Here is a 16424-nt window from a genome sequence, read left to right on the forward strand (position 1 = left end):
AACGCTAACATTTCATGACGCTAAATATAAACTAAAGTCAGATTAAAACAAAAATCAAACAAGTCTTAAAACGTATACATATTTAATAACGATTTGAATTAATCAACTGTGAACAATTAAATTGGATTTCACAACCAAGGCAAATAAAAAGTCACATATTCTATGTACACTACCGTTCGTGGCACAATAATGAAAACTATTATCACTTCCGATGCAGTGTCGCAGCAAAGCAAAACGAAATGTCAGTATTTTGAATAGTCTTATAGTTTCAACATTTGTAACTTTTAGCAATAAAGACACATAACTGTGGTTAAAAATAAAGTAGTTCTGTCATAGAAAACAAATCCATGAAAACTAATTGTTACGGGCTTGGTAACAACAGTATAACGGTCATTAATGCTAAAACATTGTTTCTTTATTTGACAAAGTGAGAACAGTACCAGAGCAAAGAATACTAGTACGTATCAGTGGAAAAACAGCTTACGACCCCTGTACGCACAATAGACTACTCCGAAAACACGTTTTTATTGGACTGATTATGTGTGGTTGTTTCGTCAGCGATTAACTGGTCAAACAACAGGCTATAGATTATGCAATAAATAAAGCTAAAAATACTAATTAATTTAGATGTATAACACTGTAATGTTTTTATTAAAATTAAGTTGGAGACAAACAGCATCACTTGGATGTTTGAGGCTAAATTTCAAACCGGAAATAGTGCACATTGCATAACATCAAAAAGTGTCAAGTGTTCTTGTGACCAGTCAGTCATAAAAAAACAAAAACTGGCTTACGGTTTTTTCTAATGTATGATATGCCGATCTCGCTAAAGTTTTATGTCGCTAACATGTCACTGATATGGATTTCGCTAAATTTTAAGGTCGCTAATATTTTCTGATTTACAGTACCTTGGGAGAGTACTGCTAAAGCAATACATGTCCCCTACTGAGCTCAACATATGTTTGTATCTCCTAATGTCAAAGGCCATAACTCTGTCAAAAATGGTAAATCACCATAAGGTTATACATAAGGTGGTTCAATCCTACAGGGTGAGCACTCTACCAGCCCTTCTAGATTATGGTAGCCCCACTCCCATGGCTAGTGATATTCAATGTTGGGCTAATTTTATTTTGGTCAAATTTGGTGAATTTTATTTTGGTCAAATGTTGCATTTAAATCTTATTTTATGGGTTTTTATCCCACCAATAGGCAATGGGGGATTTTTCATGCCAGTACCGGCTCCAACCCAGAGTTAGTGCACTGCTAGGCCACATACACCGAGTTTCACCCACTTCACGGGTGCGATTATGAGTGTGTCTCCTCAGTGTATGACCCCATATGGGAGATAATTACCCGACATGCGCTGCAGGTTCCGTGTACCCCGGACTTGGGTGATATCAAGATAGCTCAACTGACAGCAAGCGTGGAGCACGGCCTGTCAAGTCCTGTACCGAAATGGAAATACTGCGGCTTCACCATTCATCTCATCATCATCCATGTTTGTAATGTCCAAAAAACTAAAAATGTCTTTGTCTCTGTGTTAAATGTTTGTGGTGTTGGGTTAAAAAAAAAAATTACCTCCCCCCCCCCCAACTTTTGCAACAACAAAAAATAACAAAAAAAGTGAAAATTGTTCCATCAGCTGACAGAAACAATTTTTATCCAGCAGTTAAAAAAACAACTGCCATTGACCTACAGCAATTCATATCATAACTACAGCAACTGTCCTAGGTGACACCATTAAGTTCAAGACCCGATATTCCTTTCCTTTCCGTAGCTGCTAACACAGGTTAGAATGCACAAGTCAATGTTTCACCTATTGCTACAGATCATCATTGTGTGAACTTTTAACTGAATGCCTATTTATAAACAACAATTGTGAACTTTTCACTCCACAATTGTTTTTTCCCTTGGTGGTGCTACAGTACTTAACAGTTCTAATAATTATACCTAGTATCTCACTGTTTTAATCCACACATTGATGTCCACAATGTTGTGTGTATATGCACTATATAGAAGCCAGACTATATTTTATTAACGGAGTGTGGTCAGATTTTAAATAATTAATTTATCTCAAATCGAGTCAACAGGTGAATCACAGGCTGTCGAAGTTAAACCAACATATTTCTTTTTATGTGTTAATCCCTTATGTGTCTCAAAACTGCACCTGTTGCTCAAGCTAGTAATTCTTTTCTTTGTTATACAGTAAAATATATTTAAATGCAAAAAAAAAAACCCACGTATTTGTCAATAATACCCTCACTTGACTGTACAAGTTTAGACTTCTCTCGTTTCGATCGGGTGTTTTCTTGTGTATTTTTTTTTTTTTTTTTTGTGTGTGTGTGAATAACAAGAAGTTACAGTGAGTAAATACCACAATGGGTACCTTGACAGACAAGACAGACAGACAGACAGACAGATGGATGGATGGACGGACAGACAGATGGATGGATGGACAGACAGACGGATGGACAAGACAGACAGACAGATATACACAAAAAGATGATACCAGAAAAAGAGAGAAAGCACATGGTTAAATATTTTCAAAATTGTTTGATAAAAGTAAAGTATATAATCAAAACAAAAATGTTCTAAAGGATAGAATGGGTAATAAAACTATCAAAGCCTAGGTTGAATAATGAAGGTTTCATAAGATTTTAATACAACTGAACTGTTCTCTTGAACAGTGAACATTTAGAAATTTTAAAGGGACAGACTCTAGTTTTTAAACACTACGGTATATTTTCACCATTTGAGCCGTTTTTAATAACTCAAATCGGACATTACTTAGATTTTATTGTTTATATTATCCATTTCCGTACATCCGAAAGTGTTTCTGGTCATCCTGGTATTTTAATATCACAAATATATCAAATTTGTCATATTTTATAAAATGCACGTGTGTCTAAAAAGTAACAGTTATATAACAGATCTGGTCTATTTTCGAGGGTATTTCACCATGTCAACATCAAAAACTCTTGTTTCAGTCTGTTTTAACTTAATCCAAATGTGTAAGATCAACAAAACATAGTGTCCATTTTCAAAGGCTGAAACTATGGTCTGCACCTTTAATATAATAATTAGCTGCTGTAAATTATGAACAACAGCAAAGCTGAGCATTAAAGAGACGGTGTCAGCATAATACAGGTTTAATACAATCAATTTCCATTGTTTGTCACAAACAGACAGCTGATTCGAATTAGCAACAGTTCTGGACAGCAACACGTCACAGTCTCATTCTCTGTCTGAATAAAGCGGAAACCCAGCATCACAGCTGTGAATGAGATTCAAGTTAATCAGCTGTGTCGGTGATAAGTAAAAACGTATGGTAAATCACAGAATGAACATGATGGCTAGAATGAAAGTGTCCAACTGTAAAAAGGAAAAGAATGTCTGTGAGAATCTGCATGTACATGTGTGTACATGGAAGGTTTATGGTTTTCAAAATTGTTTTCAGCTATATTTCAGCAAGCAGGCACATCATCACCAAGTTAAATAGGTTTTAAACAAATGATTTAGAACCCAAGGAAAATTAAGTGAATAATAAATTGATAAAATATTTATAAAGAAAATGATAAATTGAAAAAATATTTATGAATATTTATCTATTAAAAAAAGGGTTTTTTAATGGAATGACTGAATGACAGTAAGAGCACCAGCCTCAGTGCTCGGCCAGTGTGTTGAAGACCGGTAGATGTTACATCTTAATACCAGCTCCATGTGCAGAAATATTGTAACTGCTTAACACTGCACTGCTTAACACTGCACTGCATAACACTGCACTGCTCAACACTGCACTGCATAACACACTGCATTGCTCAACACACTGCATTGCTCAACACACTGCATTGCTCAACACACTGCATTGCTCAACACACTGCATTGCTCAACACACTGCACTGCTCAACACTGCACTGCTCAACACTGCACTGCTCAACACACTGCACTGCTCAACACACTGCACTGCTCAACACACTGCACTGCTCAACACTGCACTGCTCAACACACTGCACTGCTTAACACTGCACTGCTCAACACACTACACTGCTTAACACTACACTGCTTAACACTGCACTGCTCAACACTGCACTGCTCAACACACTACACTGCTTAACACTACACCGCTTAACACACTAGTGCTTAACACTGCACTGCTCAACACTGCACTGCTCAACACACTGCACTGCTTAACACTGCACTGCTCAACACACTACACTGCTTAACACTACACTGCTTAACACTGCACTGCTCAACACTGCACTGCTCAACACACTGCACTGCTTAACACTACACCGCTTAACACACTAGTGCTTAACACTGCACTGCTTAACATTACACTGCTTAACACACTACTGCTTAACATTACACTGCTTAACACTGCACTGCTATAACACTGCACTGCTTAACACTGCACTGCTTAACACTACACTGCTTAACACTACACTGCTTAACACACTGCACTGCTTAACACACTACTGCTTAACACTACACTGCTTAACACTACACTGCTTAACACACTACTGCTTAACACTACACTTCTCAACACTACACTGCTTAACACTGCACTGCTTAACACACTACACTGCTCAACATTACACTGCTTAACACACTAGACTGCTTAACACACTACACCGCTTAACACACTACTGCTTAACACACTACACCGCTTAACACTACACTGCTCAACACACTACACTGTTTAACACACTACTGCTTAACACTGCACTGCTTAACACTACACTGCTTAACACACTACACTGCCCAACACTACACTGCTTAACACACTACACTGCTTAACACTACACTGCTTAATACTACACTGCTTAACACACTACACCACTTAACACACTACACTGCTTAACACTACACTGCTTAACACTATACTGCTTAACACTAAGGCTATTACACTGACTTCTCTCTCACTAACCATTAAACTACATCCTGGCCACAATCCAGATAGCCAAAGTGAGTGCCCAGGACAGTGTGCTTGTACATAACAGAAGGCACAAAACCACAAAGAATGAACATGCAAGCAATAAGTGAATGGGATGCACCTCAAAGCTGCAGGATGTACCTCGGATGCAACAGGCCACTGGATTGATCCCTCTCTGTTGATCAATGGTGTTGGCCTCATTCCATCCAGTGTCACATCATGAATGATATATATTGAAGGCCATAATATTTGCTACATTGTCTGTGGGTCCACTATGGCAGATTGAGGGGACAGTACAAACTTTTAGACCCATCTTCTATTAACATGATTTCGCACAAGTTTATCAATACAGTGTATATGTATATGTATGTATGTATATATATATACACACACATACACACACACACACACAATACGTTTTCCATATACACGATTCCACATGTGGGCATTCAGCACGATGAAAAAAAGTCGATCCTAGTGATATTTTAAAGCGCAAGTTTTTCAGTACGGTGACGTCATAACTCCAAGTATTTACTAGGAGCTTAAAAGTACACGTAGACAGCTTCAAATTTTGTAATGTCAAGCAAACGACACACTCAACACATTTTATTTATGGTTATATGGGGTCAGACATATGATTAAGGACCACACAGATATTGAGAGAGTAAACCTGCTGTTACCACTTCATGGGCTACTCTTTCCGATTAGCAGCAAAGGATCTTTTATATGCACCATCCCAGAGACAAGATAGTACATATTACAGCCTTTGTCACACCAGTTGTGGAGCACTGGCTGGAACGAGAAACAGCCCCATGGGTCCACCGATGGGATCGATCCTAGATTGATCGCGCATCAGGCAAGTGCTGTACCACCGAGCTACATCTAACCCACTCAAGCAATGAAGATCAATGATATAAATTAAAATTGTTATGGGTAATAAACTTGCTACCATTTCGTATCATGTTTATGTACTTTGTGAAATAATGTTCATTGTCACTTGATCATGACAACTGAAAATTATTTCACTCGGGCCATGACATAAACAAGATATGAAATGGAAGCTTGTTTAATATCCTATAAATAGCAACTCTTTACTTCAAATGGTCCAAAATGGGAAGCAACTCTTCATTACACCTCAATATATAGGCAACACACAACATGACATGGCCGGTGGTGTCGTGGTTAGGCCATCAGTCTACAGGCTGGTAGGTACTGGGTTCGGATCCCAGTCGAGGCATGGGATTTTTAATCCAGATACAGACTCCAAACTCTTGGTGAGTGTTCCGCAAGGTTCAATGGGTAGGTGTAAACCACTTGCACCAACCAGTGATCCATAACTGGTTCAACAAAGGCCATGGTTTATGCTATTCTGCTTGTGGGAAGCGCAAATTAAAGATCCCTTGCTGCCTGTCATAAAAGAGTAGCATTTGTGGCGACAGCGGGTTTCCTCTAAAAAACAGTGTCAGAATGACCATATGTTTGACATCCAATAGTCGATGATAAGATAAAAAATCAATGTGCTCTAGTGGCGCATCAATCCAGTGCTTTACCACTGGTCTACGTCCTGCCCTGCTGCTTACTGGATGCGATAGTGGAATGATGCCAGGACCACTGAGCTATATCCCCCACCCACACAGTCCAGGTCTGAGGATTTCAAGCGTTAATGCAAATATATTTATCAACACCATTTGCATTGTTCCTTTTATCTATTTTTTAATTTACTTACCTTTGAGTTCAACCAGCCAATGTAATTTTTTCATGCTGGGTTACAGTTAAACACCATTTCGCTTTTTTTACTTTTAGGCCTTTAAATTAGTTTAATAAAATGAATACATGAATATTCATCAATGCTACTTAGAACTTTGCATGATCAGCATTCTTTTCTGTACTTGTTCACTGGTGTCAGGCTTAAAATTATAACAGCTTCTAGGCTCTAGTTTTCACTTGCAAGCACACAGATGTCTTCTTTTTAAGGATAAAATATTTATGCCATGACATTAAGTAGTATGTTTGGGTTCATTAGAATTCATGAAAACCAGCTTTTTTGCTTCTGAGAATATCAAATAAATGTCATTGTGCAGTGAATGTAATATACTTATTTAAATATGGGATAACTGATGAGTTTATTGTCTGTCTGTATGCACACAAAAAAAAACAGTTTCAAAAATACTCTTTTGTTACTCAGTATTTTATTAATTTAGCAATGCAAACAAAACACATATTTAAAGGTTAAATTGTATAAAATACAAGGCATGAAATTTTGCTACAAAGTTAAATATAAACCACACAAAATAAACTTCAATACATCCACTCAATACTAATACCTCAACTTGTGTATAGGATTAACAAATGAATGGAAGGAAAAACTATACGCCTAATACCACTGACAAACAAACCATAGTATAGGTGATGCATAACATAGTGTAATTTGGCAACATTTTAAGCTGGGCAGTGACAGACAAACCACATATTGTATCAGTGATCTGAAAAGGTAGGGCATTTTAAAATTATTTAATTGTCTGTAGTACAAGTACAGGAAGGAAGGGAATGTTTTATTTAACGATGCACTCAACACATTTTATTTACAGTTAAATGGAGTCGGACATATGGTTAAGGACCATACAGATATTGAGGGAGGAAACCAGCTGTCACCACTTCATGGGCTACTCTTTTCGGTTAGCAGCAAGGGATCTTTTATATGCACCATCCCATAGACAGGATAGCACATTCCACGGCCTTTGATATACCAGTCGTGGTGCACTGGCAGGAACGAGAAATGGACCAATGGGCCCACTGACAGGGATTGATCCCAAACCGACTGCGCATCAAGCAAACACTTTACCACTGGGCTATGTCTCACCCACTACAAGTACAGAGTTATGCCCACAACACACCGACTCTGGGTCTGGAACTAGTGAGTTTGGCAATCTGAAAATCTGAATGTTGGTACGATAATCGCCAGATCCAGACCGAGCTGTGGTATGTTTTGGGCCTTAGTATATTAGATAATACTGATAATGATCAAATAAGCAGTGATGCCATGCTTACATCAAAGAATGGTCAGTAACATTGAAATGTATTCAAAAGACGATCCACTGCAGGGAATATCTTGTTTTCAAAATCTTGATTAGAGATATTTCTAGTCAACTGAAAATTTATTAACAACTACTATGTAATGTTTTAAAATTATGTAGCAATCTCTGAAACTTGCTTAGCGAATCGCAACGTGATATAGAACGAAATGTTCCCTGCGCTGATGCTGTGCAACCAGCCTCGGTGGCATCGTGGTTAGGCCATCGGTCTACAGGCTGGTAGGTACTGGGATCGGATCCCATTGAGGCATGGGATTTTTAATCCAGATACAGACTCCAAACCCTGAGTGAGTGCTCCGCAAGGCTCAATGGGTAGGTGTAAACCACTTGCACCAACCAGTGATCCATAACTGGTTTAACAAAGGCCATGGTTTGTGCTATCCTGCCTGTGGGAAGCGCAAATAAAAGATCCCTTGCTGCCTGTCATAAAAGAGGTTTCCTCTAAAAAACAGTGTCAGAATGACCATATGTTTAATGTCCAATAGCCGATGATAAGATAAAAAATCAATGTGTTCTAGTGGCGTCATTAAATAAAACAAACTTTACTTTTTTGTTATGCTGTTCACTGCCTACAACGTGATTTGTTACCAGTATAAAACTACTGACACATGTCACATTAAATGATGATGACATATAGAGAATAATACATGAGTTCGATACATTTTACAACAACTCGTTGTGAGATAAATATTATCTAACAGACACGAATGTATTATTCTATTTCTTACATATCTCAAAAAACAGGTTTTACACAAATTTTAACATCTTATTCGACTAAAAGTTATTTACAGCCATTGCACTTGTAGCTAACTTATGCATCACAGACACACGATTGTCAGGTTAACTATACGTCACAGTGTAATCTACTTCCACCGTGTTGTTTTTCATTGGATGCATGGCACTGGTGACCTGGTCATCACCTAGGAGCAGCCAGTCATATGTCTTGAAATTGTTAACACACGGACATGTGTTAACAATGCATGATGTTTTCACCAATAGGTGTGTAAGAAAAAGGAAAGAGAACAGAATGGAAAAATAATTATTAAATTAAAATTAAAATTAATCAATCAATCAACCCGCACACAAGAGGAAGGAAGAGAAAGAACCATAAAACCCACTTACCGGATTCATGACTGTACAGTCAATAGTAGTTGTGTGGAAGGGATCGAACTTGTCGGCGCACACGATGACGTCAGGAAGTGGGTAGACGCGGAGCGCGCAGTCATACGCCCAGTAGACAGGACACACATGTAGAGGCAGCGGACACAGGTGGGCCTGGCTGATGATCGACTTCGCAAACTGAAACAAACCATAACATAGATTATTACCTTTATTTACAACATCCTCTACTAAAGTCATAATAACAAGCATTCTGAGAGTACTGCTAAAGCAATACACGGCCCAACAAATTTTAGTATCTCTTAATTTCAAGGGCCATATTTCTGAGAAAAATGGGTACATCGCCACGAAAAGTTAAACTTCATTTGTACCAGTACATGATAAAGCTATAGACAAAATTTCATCTCAATATCTTCAGGTATTACAGTCCAGCAATCAAATTCTTTAGCAATCAATCTCCTAAGTTCAAGGGCCATAACTCTGTCAAGAATGCATAAATTGTCAAGAAAGACAAACTTGATCTGTAACAATACATAATAAAGCTACAAACAAAATATCAGCTCAATATCTCGAGGCATTGTGAAAAAAGTGGGGAAAAAAATCTGGAAAAGTATACGTTGGATAGACAGACAGAAGGATGTAAACGAAACCTATAGACCCTTCCGGTTAAACCACAGCCAGGATAAACTTGTATGTTTTCACCATCAACACTTCTCATTTATACTGTTTTAAAACAGATAACTGTAAGCATTCTTCTCTACCAAGCCCAAAACATGTTCACCTCTCATAAGTTCAGGGGCAAAAATGTGTAGATAGCCACGAAAGTCAAACATAATCTGTAAAGGTACATGATAAAGCTATACACAAAATAGCAAGGCATTGTAACAAAACATCCAGAAAACTATATGTGGGACAAGAAGGACAGACAGAAAACCTATAGTCTCCTATGGTTGGACATTTTAAGCAATCTTAGGCACAGTAAAGTTTATGAATTCACAATTTGGAGAATTCAGCAGCTGATTAACTGATGGTTATCAGGGCTCACCCTGGATCAAAAATACCTGTAGTCAAAATATTAGCCAAATGGAATTTTTATTAGCCATATTGAAAATGCTTTAGCCAAATTTGTTTTAGGCAGTACTGTATAGAGTATTTATATATGAATATGAAAATATTTTTTTTTCAGCTAATTGTGTACAAACTGGAATAAATAGGAATAACAAAACCTCAATGGGGGTAGGGGCAGTTAATATATTACTTCGATTTTTTAGCGTGGGTGGGGTTGGGATGGGGTTATGCAATATCTTCAGAGTTTGAAGCCAGTACCCCATACACACACACCCACTTCTAAGGCCTATGGCATTAAATTAACATACATACAGAAATATGGGGGTGGGTTGGATGTTTATGGGTATTGTTGTTTTTTTCTTCTGTTTTTTTCCAAATAAAAATTCGAGAGCTTTTTTTTTATATATATATAGAGCTAATTATTTCTTTAAATAGCAATATTTATGTTAGTTTGAATTGCTTTTTTTTCTCTCTCTTTTTTTTTAAGTGACCCATCAATTCCCCACCACAAACAATTTCATAATTTGTGCCATGTTGTTGCGGTTGATTTCAGCGTGGTGTTAAATTCTTGTTGTGATTTCTGCATACAAAATACCTCGGCTAAGAATGCCGACTCCATTTATTAAAAAAAAAAAAAAAAAAAAAAAAAAAAAAAAAAAAAAAAAAAAAATTCAATAAAATACAAATTTACGGTCTTTTTAAAATCCGTCTAACTTATTAAATGTCACCTAACAGTCTTACAATTTATATCTAAAATTATCTAACAAATATGATTATTGTAAACTAATTTTATTCAGTGTACATTTAACTGCTATTTGTATAATTTAAATGCTGCATGTTCATTTCCGGCGATCGCGATCTGCATGCGTTCTCTCGACCATGGGTACGAAATTAACAAAGACAAAGGAATAAACAAAAACTGCAGTTAGGTATTCATTGATGCAAATAACTATTGTTTTTCTACAAATTTACATCAAGATTTACTTTTGCGTAAGGGGGCATACTTTTAGTATGTACGCATTTTGGGGGGGTGGGGGGGTTGAAAATTTAAGAGCCAATTTGCGTACGCCTGCGTACGGCGGGGGGGGGGGGGGGGGTGTTATTAGGGTAAAATTAAAAATATATATATAGTTAATTTGATTATTTAATGACGTTCTAGATCGTACCAATACGTCTAACAGCTGCTACGAAACAAGCACCCCTTTTGATGTGCCTTGAATATGAAATGAGGCTCTCAGATCATGACTTTGTAATTGCAGGAAACCATAAGCTAACCCCCTCTGTCTACGCAGGATGTGTCATACGTAAGCCGTCAGCAAGGTTGGATTTTGAGATATCCTATTCTGGCCCACTATACATAGCGATTAGAAGTGCCAAGCATGACAGCAGCACTGCTTTCACGCATGGTAAAGATTTCGAGACACTAATGGAGTTGGACTCCTTCCAGGCTGTGGCAAAAACTGACGGTGTCATGAAGCCTATCGTCCTGGTGTTCACGGATGGAGGTCCTGATGAGAACCCCCGGTTTCCAAAGACACTCCAGGTTGCAATTCATCATTTCAAAGAGTTCAATCTAGATGTTACATCGCATTGACCACGGCACCCGGTCTATCAGCTTACAACTTCGTGGAAAGACGAATGGCTCCCCTTAGCAAGGAGTTGGCTGGTATCATATTACCTCATGACGCTTGCGGTTCCCACTTGGACAGTTCAGGGGTGACTATTGATGATGAGCTGGAAAGACGAAACTTTAGGAATGCGGCCGAAGTTCTTGCAGGCTTATGGAGCAATATGACCCTAGATGACTATCCAGTATTAGCAGAATTCGTTGAAAATAAATCCTTGACTGTGAACGACATTGATGAAGCCTGGGTGGCGAAGCACTGTCGTATCAGCCAGTACACTCTCACCATTGTAAAGTGCGCCTCCGTCGGTTGCTGTGGGGAAATGCGTACATCGTGGACGGACATATTCCCTGGTCGTTTCCTGCCTGCCCCAGTACCAAAAAGGTCTTCTAATTCAGGGCCAGTTATTCCTGATCCGAAAGATGTCCGCCCAACAGATATGTATCCAAATCTATGGGAGAGAATGGCTTTGACATCGCGTGTACCCCAAGTACTCAAGATATACAAGGAGATCCCGTACGATTCATACTGCCCTACAATAATGAAGGACATTGATGGGCGTGTGTGCAAGAAGTGTGGAATCTATTTCCCATCAATAGCATCAGTGACCAGGCATCGCCGTGGAGGAGGGTGTACGGTTGAAACAATGGATGAAGGGCCGGATGTCTATGAGGCCATTCATGATGATCCTGAACACCTCAACGGCGACGCAGTCTTAACTGAGGAAGCAGAGCCTGTATTTGCACCGCCGATCTACAGAAATATTTTTGAGGCCCTTGGTGTACCTTGGGAGGCATTGGATGAATAACACTACAAATTTTCTCATTGATCTAGGCAGTCCTATTGTTTATCAATATTTTGTTGTCATGTGCCCCAAAAAGTTGTACCTACTGGTACTAAGTTCCGACTTTTAGGTTTATAGTTCCGAGTTAGTTCCAGTTTTATAGTTTTGTGATTAAATCATTAAACATGATTTGAAATTTTTTTGTAATTAAAACAGAGCAGACGTTCCGGTTTATAATACATTTAGAAACATTTTATTCGTCGTCAAGCGTTGTTTAATACATTTGTACAATGAGCAGTATTCATTAATTATAGTATACCATGATGACATCAACGGTGGCATTGTCTACATTTACTGGTACTGACTGACGATCTTTTGCGTATGTACGCAAGGGGGGGTATGGGCACTGGCGTACGCATGTGTACGGGGGAGGGGGGGGGGTGGGAGGGTTCAAAAAATCGGAAAATTGTGCGTACGTACTAAATGGATGACCCCTAATCGTACTCTTTAATGTCCGCAACGATGTCTCTTGACACTCGGGTGTCAGCTGACTGAGGCGTGATGTATATTCCACCGAGAGCTGTTCAGTTCAGCCAACGAACGTTCTTCCTAACGTTCGCGAACTATTTGATTGGTGTTCGTCGTGTCCATTTGGTTTAACATGAAGCGCACAAACCAGTCTAGCGAACGTTTTGTTTTCGCTCGGTCTGGCTGAACTCGGACCTTGAGATGGCCTACATGTCTTTCGGCCCTGAACTGGCATGTGTATTCTAATTGACATGCATTGTCGGTCTGTTTTTATTAGCCTACTTTGGTTCAAAGATTTTACAACGTAAAAATAACAAGTTACAGATTTTCCAGACATTGCTGTCATACATGTTGAATGCATGCCATTAAAATTAATAACCGTGATTATTAAAATAAGCAAACATTATAAGGCCTACGCTGTATTCTGCATGACACCGTTTCTCGTTACCGGTCACGAGATCGCTATTACGCTAATTGAATATTTGGTAGTATTATTATGTTTGAGGTGTCGGATAGATTATGTAACCGTTTGTTCACACCAGAAGACAGAAAATGGCTTAGCCAGAATTTTAGCCACTTGCAAATTTTATTAGCCATTTTTTGTAAAAATTAGCCAATGGCTAATTTGGCTACCGACAGCGCGAGCCCTGGGTTATTCCTCAGTAAAAAGCTTTTAGCAAAAAAAAAATGTGTTAACTTATATGACATAAATTTCATAACTAGAAGCAACTGACATTAATTTGCACAATCTAGTGGATTTCTTTCCTATATTTCCAAAATGATGTTTGTTATTAGTATTTAGAGCCTCTATTTTTTACCATGAAAACTGAGATTGTCACAGAAAAGTTGAGCAAGCATCACAAAGATATTCCAGTTGTGGAGCACCAGGTAAAGAAAAAAAGGTTTTATTTAACGATGCACTCAACACATTTTATTAAGATTATATGGCATCAGACATATGGTTAAGGACCACACAGATATTGAGAGAGAAAACCAGCTGTCACCACTTCATAGGCTACTCTTTTCGATTAGCAGCAAGGGATCTTTTATATGACCCATCCAACAGACAGGATAATACAAACCATGGCCTTTGAGGAGCACCAGTTAAAGACAATAACAAGCTCATACAAACTCTAACATCAAGAACGATGAACTGTACCAATTGTTTGGGGTGTTGTATTTTTTGAGGGGTGGGGATTTTTTTTCATTTAATTTTTACTTAATTTTTATTTCACTTTGCAACCTCACAGTGCAATGCCGAGTTAAAATGCCAACAGAGCAAGCATCAATGGCTGCAACTCTGTGAAATGTTCACTCACATGTTTTGGTACATCTCCGTCTGACGGGAACTTGACACAGTTCCTGCACATCTTGGTGACTATGTCCTCTCTGAAGACCACGATCTCCTGCGTACAGTACTGGATTCGGCACGGGTTACTCGTGAACACTGCAGTCGGAACCTTTCTTTGCATCTCCTCTGTAACTGAATTTGGAATCGCAGGCCTAAAATAAAGATTCAACAAATTAATGTTTTCGCAGAAAAAGTTAGGAATCAGAATAGAGTACTAAACTCAACATATGTATGTTTTGTTTGCTTCTTTTAGTATCAAGACCCATACTGACACATGTCGTTATGTTTATTTTTTCTATGTTTTTTACTTTATTAAACGGAAATCTTATTTTATAAATGTTACTTAACCTTCTGACTACTGCAGGCGAGATATCACTCTCAACATCATGCCAATCGACATACTGTATACAGTATACAGTGTATTTCCCCACTTCATATTTCCAGCCCTTCTGTACATGACACTCACCGGAAAGATTTTTTCTTAACAGAAACAGTTTATTTTACAGCATGGTAGCTTTTGTTTGTTGTTTTTCAATGGAAAATACATTGGAATTTTGAGTTCAAAAAGTTGTTTTCGGCAAGTATTTTCACTTGACAACAATGCCAGCATGTCGAGGTCATTTTCAGGGATCGATAGCCAATTGTGACAGCTAATTTAATAATAAATTTGATCGTTTTACCAACAATAAAAATCACCAAATATTAGGATATGAATCGTAGTTCATTTTAAAAAAAGAAATTCCGGTCATAAAACCACTGTTATCGGGAATAATGGACAAATACTGGACAGCTGGCCACAAATGCCCATAAGTAAATGCGACTTTTAAATTATTTTGCCTAATTTTAATCACCGTTATCTGATCTAAAATATCATATAAATTACAAAAATCCATGGAAATAATACCTACCGATTCATATATGAACTTTTATATATTTATAAAACCAGGGGTGGGAATTGGTGAACTGTAAAAAAGAGGAAATCTAGAGGGGTCCCGGAATTTCTTGAAATCCTAGGTTAAAATCTGTGCAATCTGACACATTTTGGAGGAAAGGATGATTAAAATGCAAGGAAACACAATGTTCCATGAGAGGAAAACAGCTGATGAGAGGAGAATTCCCACCCCTGTTAAACATTTAATTGACTATATGTGAGTAAAAATTATAAACTTGTACTTACTCAACGTGGTTTTTGTTAAAAATTAATCCAGTAGTTTAACGGTTAATACCTAACAGGCAACAAGGTTTGACTAGTGGACATGTACTGCCATTGGAATAACCTTCATTAAATCAATATTATTATTATTATTATATGCTAACTCATGAACTTTGTTTTTCACTATTGAGTCACACATTTTGCAATAAAATGGATTAGTGGTTGAAACTCTTTCATTTAATTAAGGAACACCAAACAAATCGTGCTGTACTAGTTGAGTGTATTCTTGGTTTGCAAATTGCAATCAACAGAGACTCTTGGTCAGAACAAATTCAGGGATCTATATTAGTGCATGTATCTTCAACCATATTTGTATGTCTACAAGATGCCTACCGTGGTAATATTGTGGCTGGGCCAGGATCTCGGGGGCCAGGAACGAAAACAAAACGACTGTTTTCCTTCAACGACGGGAAGTCATTGATTATTTCAGCCAAACTGTGAAATGATTCTGAAATGGATAGATGACATAACATTTACAAGATACTTTACTGGATAGCATTAAGTCAACTGAAATGCAAAAGGTTATGTGTGGAATGCACTAACAATAATATGAATGTCAATCAAAGATAATAGTTTCTCAGTTTCTTTTGTAGACTTGTTTTAAAAATTAGATAAAAGTTTGTTTTGTTTAATGACACAACCAGAGTACATTCATTTATTAATCACTGCCTATTTGATGTCAAATATTTGGTAATTCTGACATATAGTCTT

The 16424-nt window shown here is 37.8% G+C and overlaps 1 protein-coding gene across 1 annotated transcript in view; it reads right to left on the bottom strand.

Annotated features, from left to right (window-relative positions):
* Window positions 1-16424, bottom strand: part of LOC121371167 (DNA polymerase epsilon subunit 2-like) — an 82505-nt gene that overhangs the window by 43156 nt on the left and 22925 nt on the right. Inside the window, exons 12-14 of the mRNA XM_041496848.1 lie at window positions 16047-16161; window positions 14469-14652; window positions 9148-9324 (exon numbers count right to left, since the gene is read on the bottom strand). Coding sequence (XP_041352782.1) covers window positions 9148-9324; window positions 14469-14652; window positions 16047-16161 — 476 coding nt within the window. The remainder of the gene's footprint in view (window positions 1-9147; window positions 9325-14468; window positions 14653-16046; window positions 16162-16424) is intronic.

This window comes from Gigantopelta aegis, chromosome 4, assembly GCF_016097555.1.
Source record: "Gigantopelta aegis isolate Gae_Host chromosome 4, Gae_host_genome, whole genome shotgun sequence".
NCBI lineage: Eukaryota > Metazoa > Mollusca > Gastropoda > Neomphalida > Peltospiridae > Gigantopelta > Gigantopelta aegis.